We start from the raw sequence: 15694 nt of genomic DNA, 5'->3' as shown, positions 1-15694 counted from the left end.
CATATATCAAGTCCTTTCCCAGAAAGATCCAAACGCAGTTAGACATTCATGAAACATCCGAATATCACCCCCACTATGAAACCAGTCTACTTTATAGCCCTGTCCTTGCCCTTGGTATCGGGATTCATGCCAGACTACAGTCGGACTACGTGTATGGCCCTCTCCGAAATTGAGAAAGAAACGAAAGAATATATGAATAACCATGATACAGCGAGAGCGACATCGCCTAAACAGGACCCCGCCGTACTCGGCATGGATCAGGGTGTTCTCGGGGTTAATGAGAATCGTACGTCCCGTTGCTCCGACCGCATAACAGAAAAGAACCTAACAGTGCGACATCAGGATGCTATACATGCTCTTCGCCCTGCTCGCGAGCCGTCTGCTGCCACGGGGACTATCCGCAGTGTTGTTCCGATGGGAGGTATTGCTATTGCTGCGCGGATTGAATTTCGATTTGGTAGAGTACATAGAACGTGCAGGTTGTTAAGAGTTACACATGGAGATAATATCCTCCGGGATGAACGGCCTCAGAATGTCCAGTAGCCTAGAAAGAGGAATCCAATCTAATGTCCCGTGAATGGTTTTGACGGCGTGTCCACTGTACAGGACTCGGACGTAGAGGTCGGATGTCGATTTTTCCCTATTATTTGTTAGTACATTCCCTAAACCCGAACCGAAAGAATAATATGAACATACCAAACCTCAATGGCCACATTCGACGCCATCCCAGGCCATCTGAGCGCCTTGATCCCCAACGCACCCAACACGGGACCGATATCCCCATCATGAAGGAATGTATGGCTGTAGGCAATTTCCGACTGGCCTTTCTGCACAGCTTCGAGTTTCTTCACGATCTCGCCGATAAACAGGCCCTCGACGAGCTGGATGTACCGCGTCGCGTCGTCGTTGTACCGCCACCAGTAATTCCACTCCCAGTCGCCCGCCCGGAAGACAGTGTTAGCTTCATCGATAGTCACGCACTCCGATCCATCCTTCTTACACGGGAGCTCGTAGCCATTACATAGCCGACCCTGGAAGTTATCCGCGAAGTGATCAAACGTCGACATCCAGCTGGACTCGTTGGCGTCGAAGGCCGCGGCAAGACGGTCGCGCAGGGACGCAGTCACGCTTAGGTGCTCGTTCCAGACCGAAGTCGACTGGATGGACGAGAGGAGGGAGTCGCGCGCCGAGCAGGGGAAGCCACGATCGAGCGTATCTATGCCCGAGGCCTGCTGGTGCAGCGGGATGGGGCCATCGTGGTCTGGCCAGAGACCGTGCAGGACACCGCCGGCCGAGCTCTGCGTGAGCGTAGATGAAGTCGAGCGCAGCCAGACGTTGGCGTCGCCGGCTTCTTGGTCCGGGGAGGACGGCAGCAAGCCGAGCTTGTCGCCGTAGACGGCGCGGAGGTCACGGCCGTGTTGGAAGCCGTCGAGAAGACCGCCGATGGTTAGCTGGGGGTACTGGCATGATCCGTTGACATACGAGGCCAGGAAGGGATTGGCCGGGTCGGAGTAGGCCTGGCCGTAGACCAAGGCAGGGGATGCCCCTTGCTCTGGGGCAGCGTAGAGATGAGGATGGATGTTGTCGCAGCTGAAAGGTTTGTTCTGCAGCAGTTAGTGAGAGCTTAATATACGACCAGCGCTCAGCTAGACTTACTTCTCCGCCGGGAAGAATGTTGTACGGCGTGCGGCGTTGATGGCGCTGCATGTACTCCACGTAGACTAAGCGCGCCGAGACGGTGTTGTTTGCGACCGGGGGAGGCAGCACGTAGGTGTCTGCGCGGGGATGAGGCATAGAGCAGTAATTGTAGACATCGTCTTTCGAAGGAGGGCTGGTCTGATCGGCAGGCGCAGCGTAGATGCCACCGTACGGCCCTAGCGAGGTGTCGGTGATGTACGTCGTGTGGTTCAGGGGCGGATAAAAGGAATCTCGAGCCAGCGACGGCGTCCCGGAGGACAGCAAGGCGAGAAAGAGAGAAAACATGTCTACTAGACCTTCGTAGATTGAGGTCATGGCCGGTTGGCAGTTTAAATGGGGAGGATGGAAGTCTGAATGATGCAGGGGAAGACGCGAGCAAAGAGACTAACGATTGATCGCCGCCACTCGATAGGGAAACTCAGCCCACGTGGGGAGCAGCCAGTCGGTGATTTGGAATGCGAACTGCCATGGCTGTTAAGCGAAGCACTTGTCTTGTATTAATTTGGAGTATATTAAGATGGATATTTGGATTTTGGTAATTTCCGACCGGGGCATTTGACTGTTGACAGCTACCAGAGATCAGCCACGTACCCGAGAAACTCCCGCCGATCATCGCAGACTCGCGCATACTCCAGCAGAAGTCGATACACGTAGATCTGCATGTCCTCTTTGCGAAGAACTTTCTCGGCCCAGCGTTTGCCGTTCAGTGCTATCCTCTCTGCTGTCGAATCATGACCCTCGTCATCGCCATATCCAAGGAGGTACTCCATAATCCCGTAAACGTCCATATAAGTGGAATCCATGGGAATGAAATGCGCCCAGGGAACCAGACGCGAATCGTGCCATTCACTGTACACCGTCGACTTAATGGGAAGGGACGTGGAGAGCAGGAGTTGGCGAAGCCGGTCACTGCTGGAGTCGCCATCGAGATCGGCTAGGAATTTGTGGTTGGACTGTTTGGCCAGCGGAACGTCTTCGGCTAGTGAGAAATAGTCATCCGTGTATGAACAATGCGGGTCTGAGATGTCGACGCCGTCGCAAGCAAGATGTGTAAACGCGACATCGGTGTGGTTGGCCAGGTATTCGGGAAGCTCGCCTTCGATGCCAGCAGCGAGGCGGTAATGCTGATAGCTTGGGAGTCTGAAGTTCAAGTAGGATCTGCCCATATCTGCCTGCTCGACCGTTGATGCGTTCATCATCGAAACGAAGCGATGTCGGTGAAATCCCGTCCAATTCTCCTCGCGATTGCGGCCACCAGTTGCTGGTCCGCGCCAGAAGACCGTTCCCTTCTTCAGATTCCAGTCCAGCTCGCTTCCTTGTCTGGAGGGGAAGACATCCTCACTTGCCCAATCGTTGGATGAGGGAAGTAGGATCTCATTGCCGACCGACAGCTTTGAGCCACCAAATAGAGGGAAGAGCTCCTGGGTAACCGAGGCGGCGTTCGGTTCAATAAACGTACCATGCAGCACCTGTAGCTCAGGCCGGGCGCATGGGTCTTTGGACCGAGGCCAGTTACTGACATAGCCGTCTTGTAGCATTTGAAGATAATTGTTGAGCTCTGAGGGAGGGTTGGAGAAGTCAATCTGGGGAAGCGAACCACTCCGGGGCTGGCTATCGGACGGGCAGCCAAGCCGCACCACCTCCCAGAAGCTGATAGGCGTTATGTCAACGATTGGAGGATAATACGGTTTTGGCTGCATTATGCTTGGGTTGGGCAGTGGCATGTACTCCGAGATGACATTCTCGGTGCTCCAAACTCGCTGACTTTCGTAATCCTTCAGCACGTAGCGTGGCTTTGTCTCCCAGGGTATGATTACCCGAGGCTCATCCATAGTATTGACTGGAATATCCATGTCCGGCAGGTAGTCTTGGAGAGTGGAGATCAGGCTGTGCCATGAATATAGTCGGTCGCTGTTTTCAACATCTGCAGTGGTGCTGGACACATGGTCCCGAACAGTGATACGCGGAGCAAAGCCACTCGCCTGACGACGCATGTCGGCCGGTTCGACTCCCCAGTATGGACTCAGATCACCATAGATCTGGTCGAAAAATTCCTCTATAACGACAGCATTGTGGGCCTGTGCGAATTCAAACCATTGGTCAAAGCCAGGCGGAGGATGACGGCCGCGACGAAGGCGATAGCGGTCGGCTGCACTGGTGACATTGTGACTCTGCCGAGAAAGAAGGTAATGGAGTCGGTTCTGGGCAGCGAACACCAGTCGATCAATTGGGTGAAAATGCTGCCCGGAGAGTCCTAGATATTCAGGACCCGACGGACGTCCATTAAGTGTATCGGGTGTAATCAGTCGGAAGATGGATAGACAGATGAATATTGACAATCCTGTAATTAGGAAAGAGTGCCATCGTGTGCTTGAAGCTGCTTCGGAATATGGCATGTTTTGCGCCCGGAGAGCCTCCAAAGATATTGAGCTTGGTTCAAGCTGATAATCTTGCTATCATCGTGTTTTGCCGCACATGCGAAGCCAGAGGCCGAAGTCTGAAAAAATTTCCCAGGTCGGACAAGGAACTGCTTTTATGAAAATAGGGGCCCTTCGATCTTCGCGGCTTCATTAAGCGGTGGACCTAACTAGGCCATACCGCAGACAGATTCGTCAGCCCTTGGTCCCAGGATCTTTAAGGCACGGGCGAGGCAACCATTCTGTGACATGTTGGAGCCTCTTGATGTGAACGAAGCTTTCAAGGGCCAATTACGGTTGGTCCATCGCATGATCGGCAAGTTATTTCTGGATCGATGGGTCAGCCGTCGGGCGAATTCACGAGTTTGACGATGATCTCTGACAGGAGGGTTTCAGCGAACGACTGGTGTTTCGCTCGCGCGATCTTGTTTCATATAGAAGGACTGTCTGGATGACGTCGAGCGAAAAGAACATCACTCCGCTGATCAGCCGGATTATTAGACGAAGATGAAGACGAGAAATTCGGCTTCAGAATCCGAAATGCCAAGACACATTATTAATCATACTGCCTGAGGCAGAGACTCACCGCTGCTCGGATTCCCCGCCCGAACGTCCACTCTTTATAAACAACATTCCATAGACTAACAATCGATGATATTGGACTAACAACTACCTTACTCTCTCCCTCTCACGATGTCTACAACAATGCTTTCTCGCTCTCTACTCCGTCCCATCCCCCTCTGCAAGAAGCCCTTGTCTCAATCCCTGGCACCATCCCTAACCCTGGTTACCAGTCGCCGTAGTATGGCCTCCAAAGCAAAGAAGGAGTTTCTCTGCATTCTTCCCGACAAGCCCAACTCTTTGGAGCGTCGATTGCAAGTCCGACCGTGAGTATTGACGGCACCATGCTATCCAGAACTCTGTAACACGTCATAGTACACATTACGAGGATGTCAAGGGGCTGGTTTCATCGGGGGCACTGGTAGCTGGTGGTATGCTCTCTTTTCAACCACATTTGGTTTGGCGACGTATATCTAACTGTATTTAGGAGCGATGCTTGAGTCCCATGCCGGGGAGGGTGAAACGCCGGCATTCAAGGGTAGCATGATTGTGTACACCGCCGCCAATGCCGAGGAAGTGAAGGAGCTTATCAAGAGTGACATCTATGCCAGAAGTGGGGTCTGGGATGTTGAAAAGGCACAGATCATTCCGGTATGCTACCAGATTGCAGTACCTGGTTTCAACTTTTATCAGATACACTGACCACAAGAACAGTATGTCTCGGCTGTCCGTGAGCCACTGCCTTAAGGTCTTTTATGGCAGACTGTGATGGGGGATGTGCCTGTTTTCAGTGGTTTCCTCACTATAAATATTATAGCCAGTCAAACAAGCAAACCATTCACAGGATACCATTTTATTATTATAGAGTAACAACAGTCCATATATTACTTGCAGAGCTCCCGTTGACAAAGGAATTAAAAAGAGCGAATTTTAGATATATATTGCTGAGGCTTGTTCCTATATTTATCAACCTATGTGACAATGTGGATTTGGATAATCATCAAGAGACTACTACCAACGACCCAATTTCACCATAATAAACCAGCACAATCACAGATTAGGCGACATGGTCACAGCAATGAAATCAACCTGAATATCCACCCCCGCCGGCAAACTCGACACCTCCACCATCGATCGCGCAGGCTTATGCGGAAATGCAGGGTCGTAGACTGCCGCAAACTCAGGCATGACTTTCGCGTCTTTGACATATACCTTCGAGGCATCAATATATCTCTGATTCAGATCAAGGGAGCCGCCGTCCACCTACCACGACTTTGACCACGTATTCGAGCGATGACCCGGCTTCTAACAAGATGGCTTCGGTATTCTTGATAATTGCCTGAGCCTGCTCGGTCATTGATCCCTTGATCAGGTTTCCCTCAGCGTCGGCTGGGATTTGACCAGAGAGCCAGACATGACCGGGGGATTTGATGGCTTGAGACTGGGTAAATCTTAGCAACATAAGCGTAGGAAGATAGGTCAACGAGACTTGCATAATGGGCAAAGGCTGTTTGAAATCCGTTCAGTCAGCATAGTCCAAATCAACCAAAGCATTGACGGCTAAAGTGAAATCCACGAACGCTTGTAAGCCTTATCTGTGTGCACCGATGCCACACTCGTCTTGGATCGTGCAGGTGGCGAAGACATAACGCGAACTGGAGATGGAAATGCACCCCGGCGAAAGGATTGAAGATGAAGCCGGCTACCAGCAATGACACGAGCACCACGTTGAAACATTTTGATCAAGAAAACTGCAGCATTGCTGACATGCGACCGGCGACCAGCGCAATCTATAGTCCAACGGCATCTCCATCTCGGGTTGTGGGACCGAGATTCGGGTGGCGATCCCGAAGGCACGGAAATTTCCTCTCACATAAAAGACGCCTCAATGTCCAGCTACAAGTCCAGAATACCACAAATCAATTCCCTGCAATGTCTCGCTCACTCAGCCCCGTCTTTAAATTAGCCAGCCTATCCCGGCAGTAAGTCCCCTGGTCTCTTCCATGAAGCATTGCTAACATGAATGCGCAGACAAATCTCATCGCCATCATCCCTAGCTGCACTGCGCAGGGCACCAACAAGTCTAAGAATGAGTTCCACCGCAGCAACAGCAGCAGCACCCCAAGCACAATCCAACTACAAGATTGTCGAGAAGGTGGAAAACTTCGAAAAAACGCAAGCCAGCCGGCCAGACTTCAACCACTCGGCGCCCATCGAGGTGACCAAATCGCCCGATCCAAAGTGGCAATATGGCGACGGCGTGAACGACCAGAACGCAAGTCTCAACAAAACCCATCGCCAGATCGATCCCTACGCGCCAGACCGCGCGACGGTGCATAACTACCGCCTGCTCATCTCAGGCGTTGCACCTCGCCCGGTGGGGTTCCTGAGCACCGTGTCCGGCGACGGCAAGACCAAGAACCTCTCCCCCTTCAGCTACTTCCAAGTAATAGACCACGACCCGCCGATGTTCATTGTCGGGTTCTCGTCGCGCCCGGGCCGCGTCAAGGACACGTACCGCAATCTGAAAGAGACAGGCGAGTGCGTGATCAACACGGTATCAGAGAAGATGATCGAGGCCGTGAACGCGTCGTCGATCGATGCGCCGTACGGGGTGTCGGAATGGGACGTGTCGGGACTTCACGAAGCGCCCTCGTCGACCGTCAAGGCGTCGCGGGTCCAGGAGTCCGTGTTCTCAGTCGAGGGCAAGGTGGTGGATATCAAGGAGTTCGAAGACCACGTGCAGCCCGGGATGAGCATTGCCTCGTTGGTGCTGATCAAGGCGACGAGGTTCTGGGTGCAGGAAGACGCGGTCAACGAGGAGGGCAGTCATATTGATCTGGAGAAGCTGCGTCCGCTGGGCCAGTTGGGCGGGATGTCGTATGGCCGGGTCTCATCGACGTTTGAGCTGCCGCGGAAGCGGTGGCAGGATGATCAGCCGAATAGCGAGCTGTTGACGAGGTTGGAGGCATCTAAGCCTGAGTAGATCGATATCTGATACTTCCTAGAGCATGCACGGATGGGCGAGAATAGGCGTTGGTTGTTAGCGTTGTGATTATGATGTCTCTTTAGCTAGAATCTTTTGGGTTTTTCGTTAGAGGAAGATGATCTACAGGAATAAATAGCAAAATTAAACATAGCCACTACCAAAGGAGTTCTTAGGCCAGGAATTTAGAACATACTCCGTACCACTCTATACAGAATAAGCACTCTATCAGATTGGGAGGTGGGGGCGGGAGGGCCGCATCTGATGCCCCGCATGCGATCTGAGACAGCTATTTGGCTCCGACAATTGTAGATAAGCAAAACTGACTGCTGAGAAACTACACTTCTGACGTAGGAAGAGAAGAGAAACCAAACTAGACATTTAGCGTTAGGAGCTTGGTCTCCAATCCCGTCCACTCCGCGCCGTTCAGTGCTTTTTGGATATATAAACAGTGCGGTGTGTTGAACCATCAATAGACTGCACGAAAATGAAGATCATATGCTCATGGATGTAGAGGACAATCGTGGAAACCGGTTCCATGCCCAAGCCATGACGCCATGGCAACTCCACCTCGGCACCCAATGCTATGACCCCGGACAGAACGAGAGCGTGTGATCGTCCATCGGTGAGGCCCAGACCGCTTGTCTGTAAATGCCTCACTAGAATGCAGTCATAGGTTCTCTTACCAGAGCATAAATTAACATAAAATAGCGACAGCAGAGGGATGATCCCAAAAGGGCAGTTTTCTCTATCGGACGAAACCCAGAAATGTCTGTAAAAAGAAACGAAAAGAAAGATCGCCGGCCAGAAAAAATCAGCAAAGGTCTGGACCGGCAGAACCCACGTCATGCCGAGAAATCGGCCGTCGTAACCGCGGATTTTCCTTCGATTTCAATTGGGATCAGCATCGCCGTGGCCTCAGGCAGCCGCCTGTACGACATGCCATGGCAGGCGGCAACAATGACAACCGCGATCTGAGCCCTCGAAGGCAGCTTGAAAAACACTGTGGTCGAGTCCATCTGCCCTCAGCCGGACTGCAGCGCATTTGTTGGCTGTTTGTCGCCGGAATGACGAATGCGCCGTGGACGAGCCAATGGGATGCCTCAGGAAGCGACGGCAATTGGCTGCCGGCGGAGGTGGACCGAGTGGGACAGCAGGCGATGATGGCCAATTGTGTCTGCAGCATGCATGGCGATCCTTCGTGCGGCCGGGATTAACGAGGATTTATTGTCCAGACAAGAAGGTTTTCATTCTGGCTGCATCAGATGAAAGGATGAAAGTCTTGTTGGTTGCAACCAGGAAGAACGGGACTGGAGCAATCAAGATACTTTCTAGGTCAGGTCTATCCCTGAACCCTTCCCCTCAACGGGGTGGACCAACCGGAGAAGATCGAAAGGAACGGCACAGAATCTTCAAGTCATGAACGGTGCCATGGTTCATGTGGCCCAGGACCCAGACCAAGGCGCTAATGGCCCTGTTTAGCCGTCGATGGCGTGGATGGCAGCATCCTGGCGGTAGTTTCCCCTCTGCAATCCCCACGCAACTTAGACTTTTATCGTTGTTATCTCTATCCCCCGATCCTTGTTTCTTTCCTCTCCTGCTTCCAGTACACCTTCTTTGCTCCTAGTCAGGGCATGGTATCTGTTCTGTTGACATACACTGGATTAAAGTGCATAGCAAGTGGCGATGTGGTGAACGTCACCAGGACTAGGAATTCTATTGCCTCCACAGCCACTTCTGGCTCGTTCTTTTGCTTATAACTTTTAATATTGTTCCATCACAACTTCACATCTTTGCGAAAATGGGCGCCATAATGTCGCACAAGACAACAAACGTCCTATATGTTGTTCTGCTCCTTGTTATTGCCGCCTCTGTTCTAGACCTCCAACTAGGGACTCAGTCTCTCGACTCGACCTCACTATATCACCGGCGCCCCAACAAGCACGACTACGAACCCGACTACTGGACATGGGAGACAACCACCCGCTTCAAACAGCCTGATACCCGCTCAAGATTTACCATCGACGACGACGCCATCTGCGACTCCTTCCCCACCCACCTCCTCTCGCGCGTCCAGGTCGTCTTGAAAATCGGCTCCTCCGAAGCCAAAGACCGCCTCAACGCGCAGCTGGCCACCGTCACCCGGTGCATCTCTAATCTCCTCATCGTGTCGGACCGCGAGTCCGAGCTGAACGGTCACCAGGTATACGACATTCTCGGGTCCCTACCGGCGTCATTCCGCAACAACACGCCAGACTTCGACGCATACGATGCCCTTCAACAAGGGAAGACGGTGGATCCCGCGCAAGGGTGGCGACTCGATCGATTCAAGTTTCTGCCCATGGTCGAGGCCGCGTACGAAACAAACCCGACAGCCGAGTGGTTCGTCTTCCTCGAATCCGACACCTACTATGTATGGGACAACCTGTTCCGTCTCTTGGATCAATTCAACCCGTCGGTTCCGTTGTATTTCGGATCTCCAACTCCAGGACGAGGAGCCGGAGAGGAGAGGACATTTTTCGCATACGGAGGAGCAGGATTCGTGCTTTCAAAAGGCGCGGTGGAGCGACTAGTCGCGCGCGGGACCGGTTCTCACGGAGAATACATCGAGCCGTCATTGAGCGTACGATACGAGGATGTCGTCAAGGGCGATTGCTGTGGGGATTCGGTGCTCGGATGGGCGCTGTATGACCACGGTGTGAAACTCTCGGGGATGTGGCCGATGTTCAATCCGCATCCGCTGCATGGGATCCCGTTCGACAATGCATACTGGTGTCAGCCCGTCATCAGCATGCACAAGTCGTTTCTGAACGACATGGAAGACTTGGTGAAATGGGAGAATAGACGGGATCGATCGGTAGGCCGGACTTCCATTCTTGAACCTTATGTATTGTCCGAGATGCTAATTTTATGTAGACACCACTCCTCTATTCCGACCTCTTCTCATACCTCAAACTCGGTGTTCTTACACAAAAGTCCGAGTGGGACAACGGCGACTGGGGCGGGTTCTTGGAGCCTCCGGACTCGCCCGCGCATAGATCATTTGACGACTGTCGCGAGGCATGCCACGAGCATGGCGAATGCCTCTCCTACACATACGACTTTGCAGGACACTGCGTGTTCGTGCGAACCATGCGCCTTGGCTCTAGAAAGCCTCACACGCCGGAGGTCAAACTATCGGCTGGCTGGGACGTGCAGAAAATCAAGACCTGGCGGGCAAACCACCAGTGCGAGAAACCGCTGTGGATGAAGCCGAGCATTACGCGCATTTTCTAGATAGTTTACTGCGACTTATAATTGGTTTTGCGGGCGTTTGGGATTTGGATATCACTCATACGGGACTAATGACGGTTGCTGTACATACACATGCTATGATATCAACGATAGATCGCGATTTCTAGAGACATAATAAGACCGATGTGCTTTTATCTAGCGGGGCTCATGTGAAGTTCTAGAAAGGAGGGTAAAGTTCAGTCAGAGCTCGGTCCGATTCTACTATGAACTCGTGTCGGCTTCTTTTAGCACAGTCATGGAGCACAAGTTTTGGACTGCCTTCAAACATCGACTGCCAAAAGCTTGACCTGGCAGTCTGCCGGAGTATAGTGATACCGGACGGTCTCTATCTCCATGAACTTCACACGCAGGGCGGCGGTCTTTATTAGTATTATTTTCAATGAAGCCCGGTTTGAAATTGGGCATGTTCCAAATGGTTGAAATTGTGGGTCTCTTGAATTGCAGAGATCTATTGATGTTTACGTACTGGTTAGTTCTGCCTATAGATGTTTACGACGAATTTCTTTAGTGACTCAACCTCGTTATTTTATTTCCGCTCGAGATGTAAGAACCTTTTGCTTGGTTCCTGGTTTTAAGTCCTCGGAACCGGAACCTTATACATCCCTTGCATAGTATGCAGAATGGGAAATTGGATATTAAAGGATGTGCGCAATGGATTCAGTGCCACACCAAGGCGACGGTAATACAAATATGGATAGGAAATAACCACTGCTTCTAGATGAGCATCCGTACTTCAATTTCCCCCACTGCATTCTCGAACCATGAAGACAAGCAGCGGAGAAGACCTTGCCAAAGACACTGTCGTAACAGCAAGCGAACTAAATCCCGAAACCCCCAAACCGCATACGATTTTGTCTGAAAGGGCGAAAATATGCACGATACTAGTTGGGGCTACGATGGCCTTTTTAGCGCCTGTGTCGGCTGATATTTACTATCCTGCTCTTGGCCAGTTGTCGCATGATCTCCATGTTTCGACAAGCACGATCAATTTCACCATTCACCTCTTATCGAGTAAGCATCACCACGGTCCTCGGCAAAGACGACACTAAGCCTGTCGGTTAGCTAGTCCAAGGCATCATCCCGCTCTTCACTGCCACCTTTTCCGATCAATATGGTCGTCGACCAATTGCCCTAGCGGGTCTGATAATCTACGTCGGCATTAACATCGGCCTAGCCCTACAAAAGAGCTTTCCAGCCCTACTCGTCCTCCGATGCTTCCAGAGCTTCGGCGGCAGTGGAGTTTCCATCGTCGCCATGGGGCTGACCACCGATGTCGTTACCAGAGCAGAGCGAGGGAAATACCTGGTTTATTCCAGCATGGGATTTACCTTAGGCCCGGCTCTGGGACCTCTCCTGGGGGGTCTCTTCACTCAGTTCCTCGGATGGCGCAGTATCTTCTGGTTTCTGGCCATATTCGCCAGTCTGACCATCGCTCTACTCGTCGGTTTCCTCCCAGAGACATGTCGCTGTCTAGTAGGTAACGGCAGCGTGCCCGCGCAGCCATGGAACAGATCCCTACTACAGATCGCCAACCGGGATTCCCAGCCCTTGCCAGACACCGACACCGTAGTCGGTTTGAAATCGCGCCCAGGCCCATTAAGCACGCTCAAGCTCGCACTAGAAAAAGAAGCCGGCAGCTTGATTCTCTTCACCGCAGTCCTCGACTGCGGATACTCCGCCATCCTAAGCAGTCTACCATCCCTACTCGAGACCCGATACGGATACAACTCGCTCCAAATCGGCCTCTGCTACTTCCCCTACGGCCTCGGCGCGCTCTCCTGCCGCTGGACCGTAGGCAAACTAGCCGACTGGAACTTTCGAGGCCACGGGCGCCTCGCAGGTCAACAAATCGCAGGGAACATCCAGCCCCGGCTGCAGGAGATCCCGGTCGAGAAGGCGCGGTTACAGATTGCGCTGCCACTAGTGTATGCCAGCTGCGCGATGATCGTCATCTACAGCTGGGTGATGAATTACAATGTTCACGTTGCCGGGCCACTAGTCATGTTATTCTTCATCGCGCTGTCGGTGTCAGGGGCGATCACGACGCTGAACGCGTTGAATGTCGACTGTCATGCCGACAGGGCGGCGTCGACCATGGCGGCGATCAATGTCTTTCGGTCCACGTTCAGTGCGGGTGCCATTGCGGCTGTCGTGCCGCTGATTGAGAGGATCGGGCTGGGCTGGACGGGGACTTTGGTAGCGGCGATATGGTTGGTGTGTAGTTTTCTTCTGTGGGTGGTTTATGTGTATGGGTTTTTGTGGAGGGTAGGGGATGATGAAGAGGTAAAGGCTTGAATGTGGGGTGGCATGCCTTGGAGGGCGTTTTCGAAGGCACTTACTGGATCTATTTCGAGCAGCTAGAGAGTAATTCGATTCCTCGATCTGATGTGTCCGTCAGTCCGGGATAAGGCAAAAAGGCACCCATCGAGGCAGCTGACCAGGAGAACCCTACTTCCGGACATCAGAACGAGCTTTTCGAATCCTCAAGCACAGCCAACAGTTCAATTCAACCCTTGATCGTGAAGAACCCTTCTCCAGAGATCCAGTGAGACACTCCACCCGATCCGCGGAATCCGAAAAAGGCCGACAACAAGCCTGAAACCGCGGACCTCAACCAACCAGCGCCTCTCGTGGACGCAGCTTAACTCTAAATTTTAAATCGGATCCCACGACGACGTGACGAAAGGACAAAAGAAAAAAAAGGGGCAAGCGACCCACCGCCAGGGACCAGCGACTAAACCCGGAGAAGAATAGGGGAGGCGGTGACGTACTCGAATGGCGCGCAGTTCCGATGAAACAAGCCTCCAATCAACCATTCATCTCGGGTTGACGTGTCGTGTTGCCGATCCGTTGCCCGTGGCTATTCTTTTGGCTCTGTTATAAAATTGAAAACGCCCGCGCGTCTTATCTCGATTCGATTTCTTGTTTTCTTCCACCCTCAATCGCCTCCATCCCCGCCTTTGCAGCCCCCAAGTCGCGCCAACATGAGCTCGTCCAAGGATGACCGCAAACTCGAGAGCGGAACGGCTGCTGCTCCGCCCGCTGGCACCGGCCTGCACCCCGCGTTCTACATTGTGTGCGTACATTGAATCCATTGCAGGAGTTGGTATGCTGATCGGGAATCCAGGCTGTGGATCGGGTTGAGTTCGAGTGTCATTCTCTTCAACAAGTGGGTTCTGGCGTCCGCCAAATTCGGTGAGTTTCAATTGATCGATCGCGTTTGTTTGGACTCCGGTCGCTAACCTGGTCGCTTTCTCTGCAGATTTCCGTGAGTTTTCCTCGATATCATCTATTCTCTCGCGATCGATAATTAATACCCTCCAGCGCTGTTCCTTACATCATGGCACATGACGTTTGCGACCGCCATGACCCAGATCCTGGCCCATTTCACCGACAAGCTGGATTCGCGACACAAGGTCCCCATGACCCCGGGGACTTATACGTGAGTTGGGACAATTGAATGGAATCGCATCGGAGGCTGACTGTGGAAAACAGCAAGGCGATCGTGCCCATTGGAATCATGTTCAGTTTGAGTCTGATCTGCGGTAACCTGGCGTATCTCTACCTGAGTGTGTCTTTCATCCAGATGCTCAAGGTGAGTTGTCTCCCATCTCAACAGGAAAGGCCTCTCTAACTCTGCCAGGCCACCAATGCCGTTGCTACTCTCCTTGCGACCTGGGCGTTCGGCATTGCCCCGGCCAACATGCGCACTCTCGGCAACGTCATGCTGATCGTCGTGGGTGTGGTCATCGCGTCTTTCGGCGAGATCAAGTTCGACATGGTCGGCTTCCTGAGTACGTCACCCATTGAACAGTATTACATTGAATGCGACTAACGCGAGTAGTCCAAATCGGCGGTATCATCTTCGAGGCCCTGCGTCTGGTCATGGTGCAGCGTCTTCTCAGCTCGTCTGAATTCAAAATGGACCCTCTGGTGTCGCTGTACTACTTTGCGCCCGCCTGCGCCGTCACCAACGGCGTCGTCACCTTCTTCTATGAGCTGCCTCGTCTCACGATGGGCGATATCAACAACCTCGGAATCTCGACCCTCGTCGCTAATGCCCTGGTCGCGTTCCTGCTGAACGTCTCTGTTGTTCTTCTGGTAAACCCTACTCAACTCCATCTCCTACCCTCCACCAAACATAACTAACCCCTCTAGATCGGCAAAACCTCCGCCGTCGTCCTCACCATGGCCGGTATCCTCAAGGACATCCTCCTCGTCGTCGCCTCCATGGTCATCTTCCTGGACCCCGTCACCCTGCAGCAGTTCTTCGGCTACTCGATTGCCCTCGGTGGCCTGGTTTACTACAAGCTGGGCGCCGACAAGATGCGCACCCTGACCACGGATGTGCGGCTGCAGGTGGGCGAATACCGCCGCGACCACCCCGCCCGCGTCAAGGGCATTGTTCTGGGCGGCGTGGTGGCTGTGGTCTTGTTCGTGCTGTATGCGAGTAAGCTGCAGACGGCTACGGCGGTTGTTGCGTCTGGGGTGGCCTCGACGTAAGTTTTTCTCAATTGAGATTGGGGATTCAATTTGAATGCTGTATGATGGGTATGATGGTCTCTGAATATAGAGGGTTTGATGGGCTAGATGGTATGAATGGATGGTGGATGTGTATTTCACGCTTTCGTGTATATGTCGCGTCGATGTATCATATATCTGGATGTGTCAGTTAGGGCAGGTGGAGTTTGGGCAGGTTTGCTTATAGATCAAAAATTTGTTTGATGTTCATTGTGCA

General features: G+C 52.6%; 9 protein-coding genes across 9 annotated transcripts; 5 read left to right on the top strand and 4 right to left on the bottom strand.

Annotated features, from left to right (window-relative positions):
* Positions 1-328: 328 nt before the first annotated feature.
* On the bottom strand, positions 329-2140 carry P170DRAFT_131411 (histidine acid phosphatase). Its single transcript, XM_024842415.1, has 3 exons — positions 1657-2140; positions 697-1604; positions 329-640 (listed from the first exon to the last, which is right to left on the bottom strand). The coding sequence occupies exons 1-3, from the start codon at positions 2011-2013 to the stop codon at positions 484-486; spliced, it is 1422 nt and encodes a 473-aa protein (XP_024708819.1). The 5' UTR covers positions 2014-2140; the 3' UTR covers positions 329-483.
* Positions 2141-2267: 127 nt separating this feature from the next.
* P170DRAFT_352605 (uncharacterized protein) lies at positions 2268-4094 on the bottom strand (the record flags this gene model as incomplete). The annotated part of the gene is made up of 1 exon (XM_024843928.1): positions 2268-4094. The coding sequence occupies one exon, from the start codon at positions 4092-4094 to the stop codon at positions 2268-2270; it is 1827 nt and encodes a 608-aa protein (XP_024708818.1).
* A 596-nt stretch (positions 4095-4690) lies between these two features.
* Positions 4691-5518, top strand: P170DRAFT_435127 (YciI family protein). Its single transcript, XM_024848863.1, has 4 exons — positions 4691-5002; positions 5052-5107; positions 5164-5327; positions 5391-5518. The coding sequence occupies exons 1-4, from the start codon at positions 4821-4823 to the stop codon at positions 5421-5423; spliced, it is 435 nt and encodes a 144-aa protein (XP_024708817.1). The 5' UTR covers positions 4691-4820; the 3' UTR covers positions 5424-5518.
* A 208-nt stretch (positions 5519-5726) lies between these two features.
* P170DRAFT_400801 (RidA family protein) lies at positions 5727-6138 on the bottom strand (the record flags this gene model as incomplete). The annotated part of the gene is made up of 2 exons (XM_024846347.1): positions 5727-5888; positions 5944-6138. The coding sequence occupies 2 exons, from the start codon at positions 6136-6138 to the stop codon at positions 5727-5729; spliced, it is 357 nt and encodes a 118-aa protein (XP_024708816.1).
* A 465-nt stretch (positions 6139-6603) lies between these two features.
* Positions 6604-7695, top strand: P170DRAFT_463176 (flavin reductase family protein). The gene is made up of 2 exons (XM_024852148.1): positions 6604-6658; positions 6708-7695. The coding sequence occupies exons 1-2, from the start codon at positions 6609-6611 to the stop codon at positions 7660-7662; spliced, it is 1005 nt and encodes a 334-aa protein (XP_024708815.1). The 5' UTR covers positions 6604-6608; the 3' UTR covers positions 7663-7695.
* A 25-nt stretch (positions 7696-7720) lies between these two features.
* On the bottom strand, positions 7721-8633 carry P170DRAFT_131368 (uncharacterized protein). The gene is made up of 2 exons (XM_024842414.1): positions 7859-8633; positions 7721-7785 (listed from the first exon to the last, which is right to left on the bottom strand). Exon 1 carries the CDS (start codon positions 8509-8511, stop codon positions 8089-8091), a length of 423 nt encoding a protein of 140 aa, XP_024708814.1. The 5' UTR covers positions 8512-8633; the 3' UTR covers positions 7721-7785; positions 7859-8088.
* An 830-nt stretch (positions 8634-9463) lies between these two features.
* On the top strand, positions 9464-10938 carry P170DRAFT_351408 (uncharacterized protein; the record flags this gene model as incomplete). The annotated part of the gene is made up of 2 exons (XM_024843867.1): positions 9464-10519; positions 10579-10938. 2 exons carry the CDS (start codon positions 9464-9466, stop codon positions 10936-10938), a joined length of 1416 nt encoding a protein of 471 aa, XP_024708813.1.
* A 779-nt stretch (positions 10939-11717) lies between these two features.
* On the top strand, positions 11718-13269 carry P170DRAFT_400794 (MFS general substrate transporter; the record flags this gene model as incomplete). The annotated part of the gene is made up of 2 exons (XM_024846346.1): positions 11718-11967; positions 12023-13269. 2 exons carry the CDS (start codon positions 11718-11720, stop codon positions 13249-13251), a joined length of 1479 nt encoding a protein of 492 aa, XP_024708812.1. The 3' UTR covers positions 13252-13269.
* Positions 13270-13722: 453 nt separating this feature from the next.
* On the top strand, positions 13723-15686 carry P170DRAFT_454533 (TPT-domain-containing protein). Its single transcript, XM_024851445.1, has 8 exons — positions 13723-14032; positions 14084-14151; positions 14219-14224; positions 14281-14398; positions 14452-14551; positions 14600-14750; positions 14801-15057; positions 15115-15686. Exons 1-8 carry the CDS (start codon positions 13941-13943, stop codon positions 15457-15459), a joined length of 1137 nt encoding a protein of 378 aa, XP_024708811.1. The 5' UTR covers positions 13723-13940; the 3' UTR covers positions 15460-15686.
* The last annotated feature ends 8 nt before the right edge of the window (positions 15687-15694 follow it).

This window comes from Aspergillus steynii, assembly GCF_002849105.1.
Source record: "Aspergillus steynii IBT 23096 chromosome Unknown P170scaffold_2, whole genome shotgun sequence".
NCBI lineage: Eukaryota > Fungi > Ascomycota > Eurotiomycetes > Eurotiales > Aspergillaceae > Aspergillus > Aspergillus steynii.
The sequence above is the reverse complement of the archived record's forward strand: the minus strand, read 5'-3'. Positions and strand labels throughout refer to the sequence as shown.